Below are 12,234 nucleotides of genomic sequence, written 5' to 3'. Positions count from 1 at the left end.
CTGCCACAAACAAAATAGCGCTCACAGTTCAGTCAGGCATGCATTGAAGAACTCTGTATAGAGTAGGGATAAATACACGTGTGTATTTGTGTGTGTGTGTGTGTGTGTGCATGTATATAACTTACCTTACACAAAAGACTGATTAGGAAACAGGGCTACCAAAAATTGCAGCCAAGGAGGCTCCAGTGTGGTGCCAGGCTGAGGACTTGGCCAGTCAGAGAGGTGCTCACCAAAGCAGTCACCTGAGTGCTAGAATGAATAAGCAAAATTCTTCCCCCATCTGTGGTGCAGAGTGACCAGTGTGGGACATCTGCAGTGCCCTGTCTTAGCAGGGACCGGATTTGCCGGGTGAGTGACCTCACCAGACATCAATGCAGAACAAGTTTCCACCACAGTGAAATCCACACTGGGCTGCAGAGATGGTGGAAGGCTCTTCCAGAGGCCCTGAGTTCAGTTTTCAGCACCCACATAAAACAGCTCACAAATCCAGCTTCAAGGGATCTGAAGCCACTCTCCTCCACAGACACCCATGCTTATGTGTACCCCCCACATACACATAATCAAAAATAAAACTTTAGTATACATCAATGGTGCAAGAGAGACAGAGCCAATGGGTATATCTGGCTAGGTCCCCACTTCTGCTGCCCTCTCAACAAACACATGATGAGATGCTAGGTGCAGTACTGCTGTCCAGGGAAAGCTCGGGTATTACTTGCCCAACTGCCAACCAAACTTGCTTATGTTTCCAAAGAAAACTCCAACCTTCCTCTTTCTGAATCAGGCAAGTCAGGAGCGTGACACACCACTGTTCTCTAGAGGGTGTCCATGATGGTGAAGGTACTGTCACTTCTCAAAACATTCCAGGAGTGCTCGGGCTTCTGACTAACCAAAATATGTTGTCTTGGCTTTGTAGCCAAAGCAGATGGACCAAATCATGTCTCTGTTGTTAGGTCTCTTTCAGGAAATGAGATCATGAAATGAAATCCCTGTTGGCCTCATAGATTGCAGCTCAGAGCCCACTGACAGCTCTGTGGAGTACCAAGCCCAGGTGGCTTCTTCCCCTGACTGCTGTTTTGTTTTTAGCTTTATATGTGTGGATGTTTTGCCTGCATTTATGTTGGTGCTACAAATGTGTGTCTGGTACCTGTGGAACCAAGAAGAGGGTGTTGGATCCCCAAAACCTGAAGTTATACATGGCTGTGAGCTGCTGTGTGGGTTCTGGGAACCAAACTTGGATTACCAGAATGTTAATAAGTGTAGTTCTCCCAGAACAACGTGAGTTATTAGTATCATAAAGAAGCAACTAGTCATTTGAGTCTAGTCTGCCTAACCATGTACCTGGAATCTTAAGGTAAAAGACTCTATCCATCCTCATGGCTACACAAACACACATAGAAGCCATCAATCATTTCTGTAGCACCAACAATTTCTGGTTCTGTTTCTCTACAAGCCACTGAACACCTAGACCTCTCCTGAAAAACAAAGCCGCCTGTAGGCACCCTCACACTCTCCCTCTCCCTCTCTCCCCTCTCTTCCCTCTTCTCTCCCCTCTCCCCTCCCTCTCCCCTCTTTCCTCTCTTCCCTCTCCTCTCTTCCCTCTCCTCTCTTCCCTCTCCTCTCTTCCCTCTCCTCTCTCTCTTCTCCCTTCTCTTCTCTCTCCTCTCCCCTCTCTTCCCTCTTCCCTCTCCTCTCTCCTCTCTCCTCTCTCTCCTCTCTTCCCTGCCATGCAGAAGACCGATTCTATGTGCAGCCTGAAAATGACCCCCATACTGCCCTGGGAGGGAAGAAATGAAACCATAGGCAGGCATTGGGTAAACAGCAACTCCAGGAACTGGCTGCTCTTCACAGGCTGTATTTTATCTCCTTGACCTTGAACAGTAAGTACTTCAGACCCGTAGGTCTTGGGAGTGAGGGAATTCTGTCCTAGAATAGATGAACCGGCTCAAACAAAGGCCCTCATCTTCAGAGTTGATCCCTCTGACCTCTAAAATGTGGCCAATTATCTGCCAGCCTTTTCCCCTTGAACCTGATGCTGGGATTAGTTGTTTTTTCTGCCTGGTCTCTGAACTTTCCTGCTTCATGCCGTGCTCCGTGGAACCTTAGAAGGTTCCACTTATTAGAATGGGGTGAAACACCTATACTGTTCTCAAACGATTGCTATCGCTATTAATAAAAGCCATAGCCTCGCAGTTACCCTGGGCCAGCCTAGAACTTCATCAAGCGACTGAGACGATTTCCCCAGAGCATCTTCTAGGGCCTCTTCCCAGCCGGTCCTGGCTGTACAGCCCCACAGCCCCGCCCTCTGGGAACGACTAAATTAGCTTCGCGATTGCGGCAAGAATGCGGCGCTCAGGCACCTGATCACTCGCGGTGGCTCCCAGGCTCGGTGTCCCGCTTTGGACAGAGCGCCTGGGCCACCCGAACCTACATACGAGGGGCGGAGGGAGACACGGGGCACGCACACCCCTCAAGCGCACGCACAACTTACTTTTCCCATTTTACCGGGGCAGGCGAAGTTGAGACGCAGGACTTTCCCGCGCTGGACAGGGCGTGGCCGCATTGGCCTGGCCCTGCCCCCCCCCGTTCGGCCCCGCCCCCCCAGGTTGATGGCAGCAGCAGCTGGGACAGCAGCGGAGCCGGCAGGCAGCTGAGAGCCGCAGGCAGCGGCTGGAACGCGCGACCCAGTGCCCGGCCCCGGACGCGCCGCCGACACCTCCCTCGGCCCCCCGCGTACCCTGGCCCACTCCACAGAGGAGTCGCCGCGAGAGCACCCTCGCCCGGCTTAGGATCAGGTACCCTCCTCCCCGCCTCCGCCCCCGCAGCCAACGGAGCGGGCGGGGTCTCTGGAGGGGGCAGAGGTCTGCGCCCCCCCTTCCCCGCCGCTAAATTCGGTCCGGCAGGGCGGACTTGGTGTCTATATTTGGCCGGACAGCAGCTAGCGAGGAGACACCTAGTCTCACAAGAACTCACTGCCAGAGCAGGAGGCTAGAGGAGGGTGCGGGTAGGCCGGGCTTTAGGCCTGGGGCTGCAGGAGCGGTTTGAAGGGCACAGGGATGCCCGGGCTGGGGAGGGCCAGGAAACAGTTGGCCTCTGGGAGAGCCTGGTGTGTCCCCTTGGGAAAAGTGGCATAACTAAGGTCCTGGATCCAGAAAAAAGGACCTCACCTCCTCACTGGTACACATCTGGTCCTTGTGGTCCTTGCCCATGGGATCAAGGACCGCCACTCTCAGGAGAACCTACTAGAAGCCCCAGCGCAGGCACAGGCAACACACTCAAAAAAACCAGGCTAACGTATGATACTCATGTCACTTGACCATAATCGGGCTTCTCAGAAAAGCCTGGGCATGGTGAAATGGACAGAAGGGAGAGCCACCTTATACTGCCCACTCCCGCACATCCCCACCCCCCACCACGGGAGGAAACAGTGGCTGAAACAGGCTAACCAGAGGAACGAACGTTTCTCTTGGCAGATTTGTAGAAAAGACACATGCGCCTGAACTCTGCCAGAGATGAGAATTTGGGATCTTGAGGGCGGGAGTCCTAGCCCCACAGCTAACCTTGAACTAAGGTCCAGTGACTACCAGAGAGCGTGTTGAGTAGTGTGTCTCTAGAAGGGATAAACACTTGCAAAAAAGTGCTCATCCTTGGCCAGCAGCAGGAGACCCACTGCTGCTCCAAACATTCTGTCCCGCAGCAAGCTTCAGTCCCACGTCAGCCTCCATTACCCCCTAGCCCGTGTGTCTAAGTGACCAGACTCCCCATCCTAGCCTCTCAAACATTTGACAGGCGACAAACATCTGCCTTCCTACCTTGATCACTTTGAAGAAAACCCCCTGCTCCTTACCAGATAATGCTCCCTTCCTCCTCCCTCTCGCAGTTGGCAAGATCAAGGACCAACGCGCCTCTAGGCTCTGCATCCCCGATCTTTGCTCCAGCCATGAGCCGGAGAGTGGTTCGGCAAAGCAAGTTCCGCCATGTGTTCGGTCAGGCAGCAAAGGCCGACCAGGCCTATGAGGACATTCGGGTATCCAAGGTCACATGGGACAGCGCCTTCTGTGCCGTCAACCCCAAATTTCTAGCCATTATTGTAGAGGCTGGAGGTGGGGGTGCCTTCATTGTCCTGCCTCTGGCCAAGGTGAGGGGTGAGGGAAGGGAACCGGTTGGCTGGGACCCCTGGGCTGCCTCGCTGGAATCCAGTCCTCCATCAGAAGGGCAGTCTCTGTGAATTGGCCGCTCTCCCCTCCCCCTCCCTGAGCAGCAATATCGGAGTGGCCTATGCGCACCTTCTAGGCCATGCAGCCCCTGTTCCCAGCAGGGGCCAAGTGAGAGCTAGTGGTGGAGCTGGTCAGGTGCAGAGCCAAGTAGTCAGATTCTGACCTGAGTTTTCACCAGTACGAGAGAGAATGTGTTAGATTCTGGTTCTGGTACTGGGGTAGAATGAAAATTAAATGAAAGGAAAAAATACATAAAGCCAGAGTCCTCCTTTGCACACTAGGAAAAGGGGCCAGGCAGTGACTGTCACCTTCGCAGACACTTGGCCATCTCCATCCCGGGGTAGAGACCCCAAAGCAGACATAGCCTTGATCTAGGTACTGACCCCTAGACCTTGCTAGAGGAGGCCCCGCACGTGGCAGGGTCAGGAAGAGGCCTGACAATAGCCCATGACTCACCCCGGTCAATGCAGACACCAGCCAGAGACACCTCCTCCCCAGTGTGACTGCCATTCCAATGCCATTTAACCATCCCCTCTTCCAGGCTGCATGGTCTGGGCCGGTGCCAACCCTGCAGAGTCTTCACAGCTCCCAAAATCAATTGATGGAGATAAAGAAAAGTGGGCCCCCAGCCCTGGCTAAGGGGCATTAGGCACCAGGATTGCCTGCTTGTGGTTCCAGGTGTAACCAAGGGAAGGAAGGACCTGCTGTAGGAACCAGGACACCGCACTCAGGTTGCTCACTTCAGTCTCTTTAGGAGCTTCCCACAGATCCCAACTTGGGGAACAGGCTTAAGTAGAGCCTCCTCACAGGGTGTTGGGGTCCATGCCTGTGAGCCCAACATTGAGCAGACCAAGGCAAGACCAACGTAGGCTAATAAACATAATGAGACCTTATATTTAAAAATGGAAGTCCTTCTCCAAGTAGGTGTCTTTTGGTGAACACTGGGTTTAATTCAAGTCTGTGTTCTGGTGTCTTGCTGTGGGTGCTTTGTTAAGTCGCCATGCCTCTCTGAATCAGATTCCCTGGCACAAATGATTTCACTCCGTGCTGTTCAGCAGAGTTCAGAGAGCAAACTGGTTAAGAGGCTGAGATGTCTGCAAAAAGAAAACTAATGATACAGAATCGATGGGTTAGCAAATGCAGTGACCACTCCAAAACCACATCCAGGAGGGCCTGGGGATGCAGCTCAGTAGTTTAGCGGTTGCTTAGCAAGTGCCAGGTCCCAGTGTGTGCACATGTGTGCATACATGCACACACACACACACACACACACACACAAGTGGTCCCACATCTCCTTCTCTGACCCCTCCAGACAGGACGTGTGGATAAGAACTACCCACTGGTCACTGGGCACACTGGCCCTGTGCTGGACATTGACTGGTGCCCACACAATGACAACGTCATCGCCAGTGCTTCAGACGACACCACTGTCATGGTAGGAGCCAGGTGGATGCTGCCAGCTGGGTAGGGGAACAGAGAGGTGCCTCACCTGTGCTGGGGAAGGGCACCTACCCTACCTTACCCTGCCAGTTCCAGGATTATTTTTAGTTAAATACATACCCACTCCCTCCCAGAATGCACTGCCTAGAACTAACTATTACCGTGGTCAACTTGGGGCCCTAAGAGAAGGGGTACAGCACTCTGGACTTTTTTCTGACAGAGTGAATGGGGAGGTCTCTGGGGAGCTGGCAATGCTTCCTGGTCCTGAACTGCTGCTTCTGTTCCCAGGGCACCACCACACCACTACACTATCCTGTACTGGACACCAACAGCCCTGAGGGGCGGAGCTATCCCTTACCCATCTACTTGTTGCCTTTTCTTCCTACCTAGGTGTGGCAGATTCCAGACTACACTCCCGTGCGCAACATCACCGAACCTGTCATCACACTCGAGGGCCACTCCAAGCGTGTGGGCATCCTCTCTTGGCACCCCACTGCCAGGAATGTCCTGCTCAGCGCAGGTCTGGTGACATTTAAGAAGGGTCCCGACTATAGATGAGGGTGGGAGTGAGGAAGGCGGGGGCCCGGATGACCAGGCCTGGACACTCTGGACAGGTGGTGATAATGTCATCATCATCTGGAATGTGGGCACCGGGGAGGTCCTGCTGAGCCTGGACGACATACACCCTGACGTCATCCACAGTGTGTGTTGGAACAGCAATGGTAGCCTGCTAGCCACTACCTGCAAGGACAAGACCCTGCGAATCATTGACCCCCGGAAGAGTCAGGTGGTTGCGGTGAGTGCCTGGCCTGACTACTCCCTAGCACCCCTTGCTCGACACCAGCTGGTAGCATCTGATACCCACTGTCATCAGAGCCTCTGGTCCCAGCTCTTACCTGTCCCATCCCTACTCCAGAGATTAGTCAAGACCCCCGCACCCCGTGAAGGCTTTACAGTCTCAACCCCTGCCCTGAGTAAGCCCCCAGACGGCAAGCCTCTGCCTGCCCCTCTTCGTTCCTCTCCCATGCATCTCGAGCTCCCGAGGAGAGCTCCTTGCCTTTAGATTGAGGGGAGAAGCTGGAAACCGCATCCTCCAACCAGAACCTGCATGAAACCTGAGCTCCGGGACCTTCTCCTCTCAGATAGCCAACGCCATCTTCCAGGGTCAGGGGCCTGCACTCGGACTGACCCCCTTCGCACCCATTGACCCACTGGGTGGGGATGAAACAATCCCCAAGCTTTGCATGCCCCAGCTGGTGCCCTGGGAGGGCAATGGCCCTGTCCCCCTGTCCTGGCCAGCCTCTGTCTAACCTGGGGTGTTGGGTTTGGGGATGTGCATGTTTGCGTGGAGCACAGGCATGGCGCGGCTGGGAGCGGCGAGGGGCGGTTGGGTGGGCGGGTACTCTAACCCACTAACCCTGCGAGCAGGAGCGAGCCCGGCCTCACGAGGGCGCCCGCCCGCTGCGGGCCGTCTTCACCGCAGACGGGAAGCTGCTCAGCACCGGCTTCAGCAGGATGAGTGAGCGGCAACTCGCACTCTGGGACCCGGTAGGCCAGGCCGAGCCGGCGCAACGGCTCGCTTTGCAGGATCAGCCAGGAGCACCCTCTCGAGCGGTGGCCCGGCCCAAGAGGCCCAGGCGGAGCACAGAGCTCCCTTGTGTGTAAAGCCCCACTGCAACCCCGGGGAGCCAGCAGACATCGCCTGCCCCAGGGATCGATCAGCTCTTGAGAGTGCCTAAGGTCTGGGACCTGCTGAGAGCTCCGCACCTCCTGCTCGGTCCCCGCCCTGATAAGTCTCCAGGCCAGGGTCCTGCCACAGACCTCTGTGAAACTTCATTCTTAGGACTCTTCCCCCGCCCACCCCACACTCAGGTTGGCAAGGTGGTTGCTCAGATCTCCATCTTCCCCAAGGCAGGCAGTAGGGTGATGCTCCTCCCTTCTCCCCTCCCCCCACCAGGAGAGGTTTGCAGCCCACGAGGGGATGAGGCCCATGCGGGCTGTCTTCACGCGGCTGGGTCATATCTTCACCACGGGATTCACCCGCATGAGCCAGCGAGAGCTAGGCCTGTGGGACCCGGTAACACAGTTGGAGGCTTGGGGTGTGTGCCCCGGGGGCTGGCATCACGGGCGAGGGGCCGGACGCCCCGCACCCGCAGGGTATGCCCATTCTGACAGGGCTGAAGGTTGCTGCCACCTCACACACCCGACACTGTCCAGTTTTTTGGTTTTTTTTTTTTTTTTTTTTTTTTTTTTTTTGCGTCGCCTGAAGGAGCTCGCGCTGGCGCCCCCTCCTGGTGATGCCTAGTCCCTGGGGGTGGTTTGCTGTGACTGCATGCAACCGCACAGGGTATACTTGTGCCAGGGAAACGGAATGAGAAAGTCTAGAAGAGAGCCTGTGGGTCTCACCAGATCTGCCTTGGGAATGCATGGGATTGGGGGTGGGCATAAAGTGAAGTCTGAAGCAGCCCTGGAGGGTGAACAGGGCTGGTCACTCTTTCTGTGCTCGGCAGAACAACTTTGAAGAACCGGTGGCCCTGCAGGAGATGGACACAAGCAATGGAGTGCTCCTGCCGTTCTATGACCCCGACTCCAGCATTGTCTACTTGTGTGGCAAGGTGTTGGAGGCTGGGTGGGAAGGACCACGGCTGGGATGGGAGATGAGGGCCCTGTCTGTCCGTGCCTCTCAATTGACTGGTTTTGCAGGGTGACAGTAGCATTCGGTACTTTGAGATTACGGACGAACCACCCTTTGTGCACTATCTGAACACTTTCAGCAGCAAAGAGCCGCAGCGGGGCATGGGTTTCATGCCCAAGAGGGGACTGGATGTCAGCAAGTGTGAAATTGCCAGGTCAGCACTTCAGTCCTTTCTATCCTCCTGCCCCTCTTCCTCACGTCAGCTCTTGTTCTCCAGGTCTTCCCCTAACTGAGCTGCCCTTTGGAAAAGAGAAGGGAGCCACACTGGACTTTTTCAGTGACTGTCCCGGCACCCACTAGCCTGGCATTCCACCCAAGGTGTTTTTACCCCCAAACTGATAATGTGTGCAAAGTTCAATGCACACGGTAGTTACTCGGGTAGTTACTCAGCGTATTGGCTTCCAGTGCCTTAGTCCCAGGCATGGGGCTTTAAAAAGAACAGGGAGACAGCAAGAGCGTTGAATTCCCCTTCCTCATAGGTTCTACAAGTTACATGAACGAAAGTGTGAACCCATCGTCATGACCGTACCTCGAAAGGTGAGGAAGGAGAGGAGGTTGGGCAAGGGGGTTGGTTGGAAAGCATCAAAAGGCAGCCATCCGGTGCCCAGCTCACACCGGCCCTCTTGTCCACTCTACCCCTCAGTCGGACCTGTTCCAGGACGACCTATACCCAGATACGCCCGGCCCTGAACCAGCCCTGGAAGCAGATGAATGGCTATCGGGTCAGGATGCAGAACCTGTACTCATTTCGCTGAAAGAAGGATATGTACCCCCCAAACACCGCGAGCTCCGGATCACCAAGCGCAACATCCTAGATGCGCGTCCGCCAGCTGGTCCCCGTCGCAGCCAGTCAGCCAGCGACTCCCCCTTGTCGGTAAGCTCTCAGATCTGACCCGCTCTACCCTAGCTCTGCCCGCTGCCTCCTGCTCTCTGCCATGGTCTCCTCCTTCCTCCGTGTATCAGCAGCAGCACACCCTGGAGACACTGCTGGAGGAGATGAAGGCCCTTCGCGAGCGAGTGCAAGCCCAGGAGGAGCGCATTACTGCTTTGGAAAACATGCTGTGTGAGCTGGTGGATGGCACAGACTAGCCTGGCGTATTTGCTGCGAAGCTCTGCACGCTGCAGATCCAATGGAGCAGGGCGCACAGACTGGCATCGCCGACCTTTGGTCTGGAACTCCGTACCCTGCTTCCTGGGCTCGGGGTTAGGAGTGAGACCAGAAAAGAAACTCCATCCCTCGCGGGAGGCCTGGACATGGGGATCTTAAGTGGCAAGGACTGAGTTCCGTACTAGGCCCCGACTTTAGACTTTTCAGGATTAGGCCTAGAGGGAGCCTGGGATAATGCCGGCCTTAGTAATGGTGCTTAGTGTTCCTTGTCCCTTACCCTGGGCAGGGGAAATGCTTAGCATTAGTGCGCTGCCTGGGGCTGACCTCACGTGGATCTCAACACGGATCCCCAGTCTCAGGAAAATCCCCATTTCTCTTAATAAGCTCACTTGATTTCCTTCACAGTATGTGGGGGCAGATGGGCAGCACCCCATTTCTATTGCTGGCAAAGCCTGACTCACTGGCTTCATCCATCCCATCCATGGTACAGGGCTCTCCTCTTTTTCCCACTTCCAAAGATGGCAGCTTCTTGGAGACAGACATCCCCCACCAGAGAAATCTCAGGAGAACTGGCATAAGGTCTCTCTCTCTCTCTCTCTCTCTCTCTCTCTCTCTCTCTCTCTCTCTCTCTCACACACACACACACACACACACACACACACACACACTGCCTCCAGCACTCTACTGAGTCTATAAAAATACTGAGGCATAAGTAATGAAATGATTTACTAAGTACAAGTCTGTGCCTCCTGCATGGACGGCTTCCCCCCCCCCCCATTTCCCTTTTTGGAATCCTGGGGAACCCAGCAAACACAAGCTGGGCTGAGGACCCGCCAGGCAGCCTCTTACCCTAGGTCAGCCATCTTTGCATTGAGGTTCCAAAGACCCCACCTCCCACCCCACCGCAGGCACTCCTCCCCCAATAAAGTTAGGTAGAAAAGCATCTGGTTTGAAACCTCTTTATTTGTGCCTCAGAATCAGTCTGGTGCCCCTGGCATCAGGGAAGGGACTAGGAAGAACAGCTTTACTTTGTTGCTCTTTCCTTACCCCCCTTTTGTGCCCCTTCTGAGCCCCTGGCATAGAAGCCAGCAAGAAGGTGGCCCCAAGACAAGGGTGTGCATGGGCCCCTGCCCAGGGAGGGGGGACTGTGCTTCTTTAGGTGGGTAGGGCGGAACAGGGAGAGCCGGGGTTAGCACCATTGGATAAAGGGTGTTATTCAGCCCCTGCATGGGGGCAAGAGGGGTGCACAACCACAGAGGGCTAGCAGCAGCTGGTAGGAACGGGTGGGCGGTGATACTGGTGCCAGGGCCCTGATCAATGCCTTTGTGTCGGGTCTAGTGCTTGCCCCCAAGCCAATATGCTGCCCCCACTCCCCAAGGCACCATGAGGGAATCAGGCCTTGTCCAGACTAGGGGGCACCTTAGACACACTCCCTGATCACAATAAAAAACGTGCTGCGGGCATGGGGACTCCAATTTCTGGCTGCCTAAGGAGAAGCTGGGACCACCCTGAGACACAGGACAGGTGTGGGAGCTTGTGTGGGAGCTGGGGGAGCTGGGCACCCCGCTAAGTGCACTTGACGCTGAAATGCCTGGGTGAGGAGAGGCTGGGCCCTTGATGTGCTGGTTTGTGTCTGGGACAAAGCAGCGACACAGCACACAGGGCAATCAGCTGCCTCCCAGGGGTGAAGAGCTGAGATGCGAAGGCTTCAGGGGCAGTGTCCTGGAGAGGGGTCAGTGAGCAAGAAGGAGGACCAGCCAGAAGGAGCACGGGACAGGGACAATGCTCCTCTCAAGGATTCATTTCCTTTTCAATACCACCTGTCTCCGCCCCTGGACAGACCCAAGTCCAGAGAAGCAGATTAGGGGGTCACCGCACAGCAAAGCGGGGAGAACAGCCATGCCTCTAGGGCTCTGGCTTAAGAGAGTTACTCCACGCCTGTATCAAACCCCTGGCATCTCAAGCCTGGTGCACCCCTACACCCCCGATGTGATGGCTCCAAACTCCTGCAGCAGCACGGCAGGTGCGCGGACCCGGGTCCTGCGTGGAGTGAGCGAGGGTCCCAGCAGAGGGCGCTACTGTTCGGTCAGCGAGAGCCGTAGGATGCGCTCCAACTCTTCCTCCTCCTGGCGTGCTCGCCTCCGTCTCTCCTCCTGCTCCTGCGCAGACAACTCCATAGCCAGCCGCAGCTGCTCGTCGTAGCTCCGAAACACGTGGCTGCTGGAGCTGGGACCCGGGCTGGGCCGAGGGCTGGGCACTGGTGCCGGGGGCACGGGCTGGCGCTGCGGCGTGGGTGGGGCGCTCCTGGGGGTGGGGAGGATTTGTCGAGCGCTCCCCGCTCCCGGCACACCTGGGACACCTGCTCGTAAGTGGGGCAGGAGACATCGTGGAGGCCCCAGGGCTGGGCAGACTTGCCACCCTTCTAGGGGAGGCCATGAGTCTCACTGGGCTGTCCTGGCCCCACCCGGTGATGGAAGATCCCAGGTCCCGCCAACCTGTCTGTTGAGGGTCTGAACGTCCTGGGAGTTAGGTCCCTGCTTTCTGCACATGCCTGGAACACTGGCCACCCACCCTGTGCCAGGAAAGGGGTTTGGCAGAAGCCATCTTGATAACGGGTTTTTGATACCAGATGGAGCCCTGCTGCAGGCACTAAGGGTTGTCTGGGCCTAGCAGGGTTCCGGTGTCACTGTGCAGTCTGACGGTTTAGTGGGAGTCTCTGTGCGTGTGTGTTGGGGGTAGGAGAGGGAATAGGCACCTCTGAGTTCTCTTCGACCTCA

The 12,234-nt window shown here is 55.9% G+C and overlaps 2 protein-coding genes across 14 annotated transcripts in view; one reads left to right on the top strand and one right to left on the bottom strand.

Moving 5' to 3' along the window:
- Positions 1 to 2,342: 2,342 nt before the first annotated feature.
- On the top strand, positions 2,343 to 10,920 carry Coro6 (coronin 6). Of its 5 annotated transcripts, none has more exons than XM_050128766.1 (11): positions 2,343 to 2,792; positions 3,878 to 4,135; positions 5,527 to 5,649; positions 6,045 to 6,174; positions 6,269 to 6,450; positions 7,612 to 7,731; positions 8,165 to 8,269; positions 8,358 to 8,503; positions 8,829 to 8,886; positions 8,993 to 9,223; positions 9,316 to 10,920. In XM_050128766.1, the coding sequence occupies exons 2-11, from the start codon at positions 3,938 to 3,940 to the stop codon at positions 9,436 to 9,438; spliced, it is 1,416 nt and encodes a 471-aa protein (XP_049984723.1). In that variant the 5' UTR covers positions 2,343 to 2,792; positions 3,878 to 3,937; the 3' UTR covers positions 9,439 to 10,920. The 5 variants fall into 5 exon arrangements, with proteins under 5 accessions (XP_049984723.1, XP_049984726.1, XP_049984721.1 ...); XM_050128769.1 differs by lacking the exon at positions 7,612 to 7,731 and adding an exon at positions 7,083 to 7,202 and having other exon boundaries at positions 9,313 to 10,920; XM_050128764.1 differs by having other exon boundaries at positions 2,344 to 2,792; positions 9,313 to 10,920.
- Ankrd13b (ankyrin repeat domain 13B) overlaps positions 10,401 to 12,234 on the bottom strand; it is a 19,946-nt gene continuing 18,112 nt past the window's right edge. For 3 of the 9 annotated variants that reach the window (XM_050128754.1, XM_050128759.1, XM_050128757.1), the window contains one exon: positions 10,401 to 11,816. In XM_050128754.1, the coding sequence (XP_049984711.1) occupies positions 11,417 to 11,816 (400 nt within the window). In that variant the 3' untranslated portion in view covers positions 10,401 to 11,416. Of the gene's footprint in view, positions 12,030 to 12,234 lie in introns of all 9 variants that reach the window. The other 6 variants (XM_050128758.1, XM_050128760.1, XM_050128762.1 and 3 more) reach the window with 5 other exon arrangements.

The sequence above is a fragment of the Alexandromys fortis genome, unplaced genomic scaffold, assembly GCF_014885135.2.
Source record: "Alexandromys fortis isolate MF-2015 unplaced genomic scaffold, M_Fortis_MF-2015_v1.1 scaffold_80, whole genome shotgun sequence".
NCBI lineage: Eukaryota > Metazoa > Chordata > Mammalia > Rodentia > Cricetidae > Alexandromys > Alexandromys fortis.
This window is presented reverse-complemented; position numbering and strand designations above follow the sequence as displayed.

What these genes read in the sequence shown, in the direction of transcription:
- Coro6 (XM_050128769.1), top strand. Translation starts at nt 3,938, where the DNA reads ATGAGCCGGAGAGTGGTTCGGCAAAGCAAGTTCCGCCATGTGTTCGGT. An exon ending in AGCAAGTGTGAAATTGCCAG is followed by an intron (nt 8,504 to 8,828) that starts GTCAGCACTTCA and finishes CCTTCCTCATAG; the next exon opens with GTTCTACAAGTTACATGAAC. An exon ending in CCAGCGACTCCCCCTTGTCG is followed by an intron (nt 9,224 to 9,312) that starts GTAAGCTCTCAG and finishes TCCGTGTATCAG; the next exon opens with CAGCAGCACACCCTGGAGAC.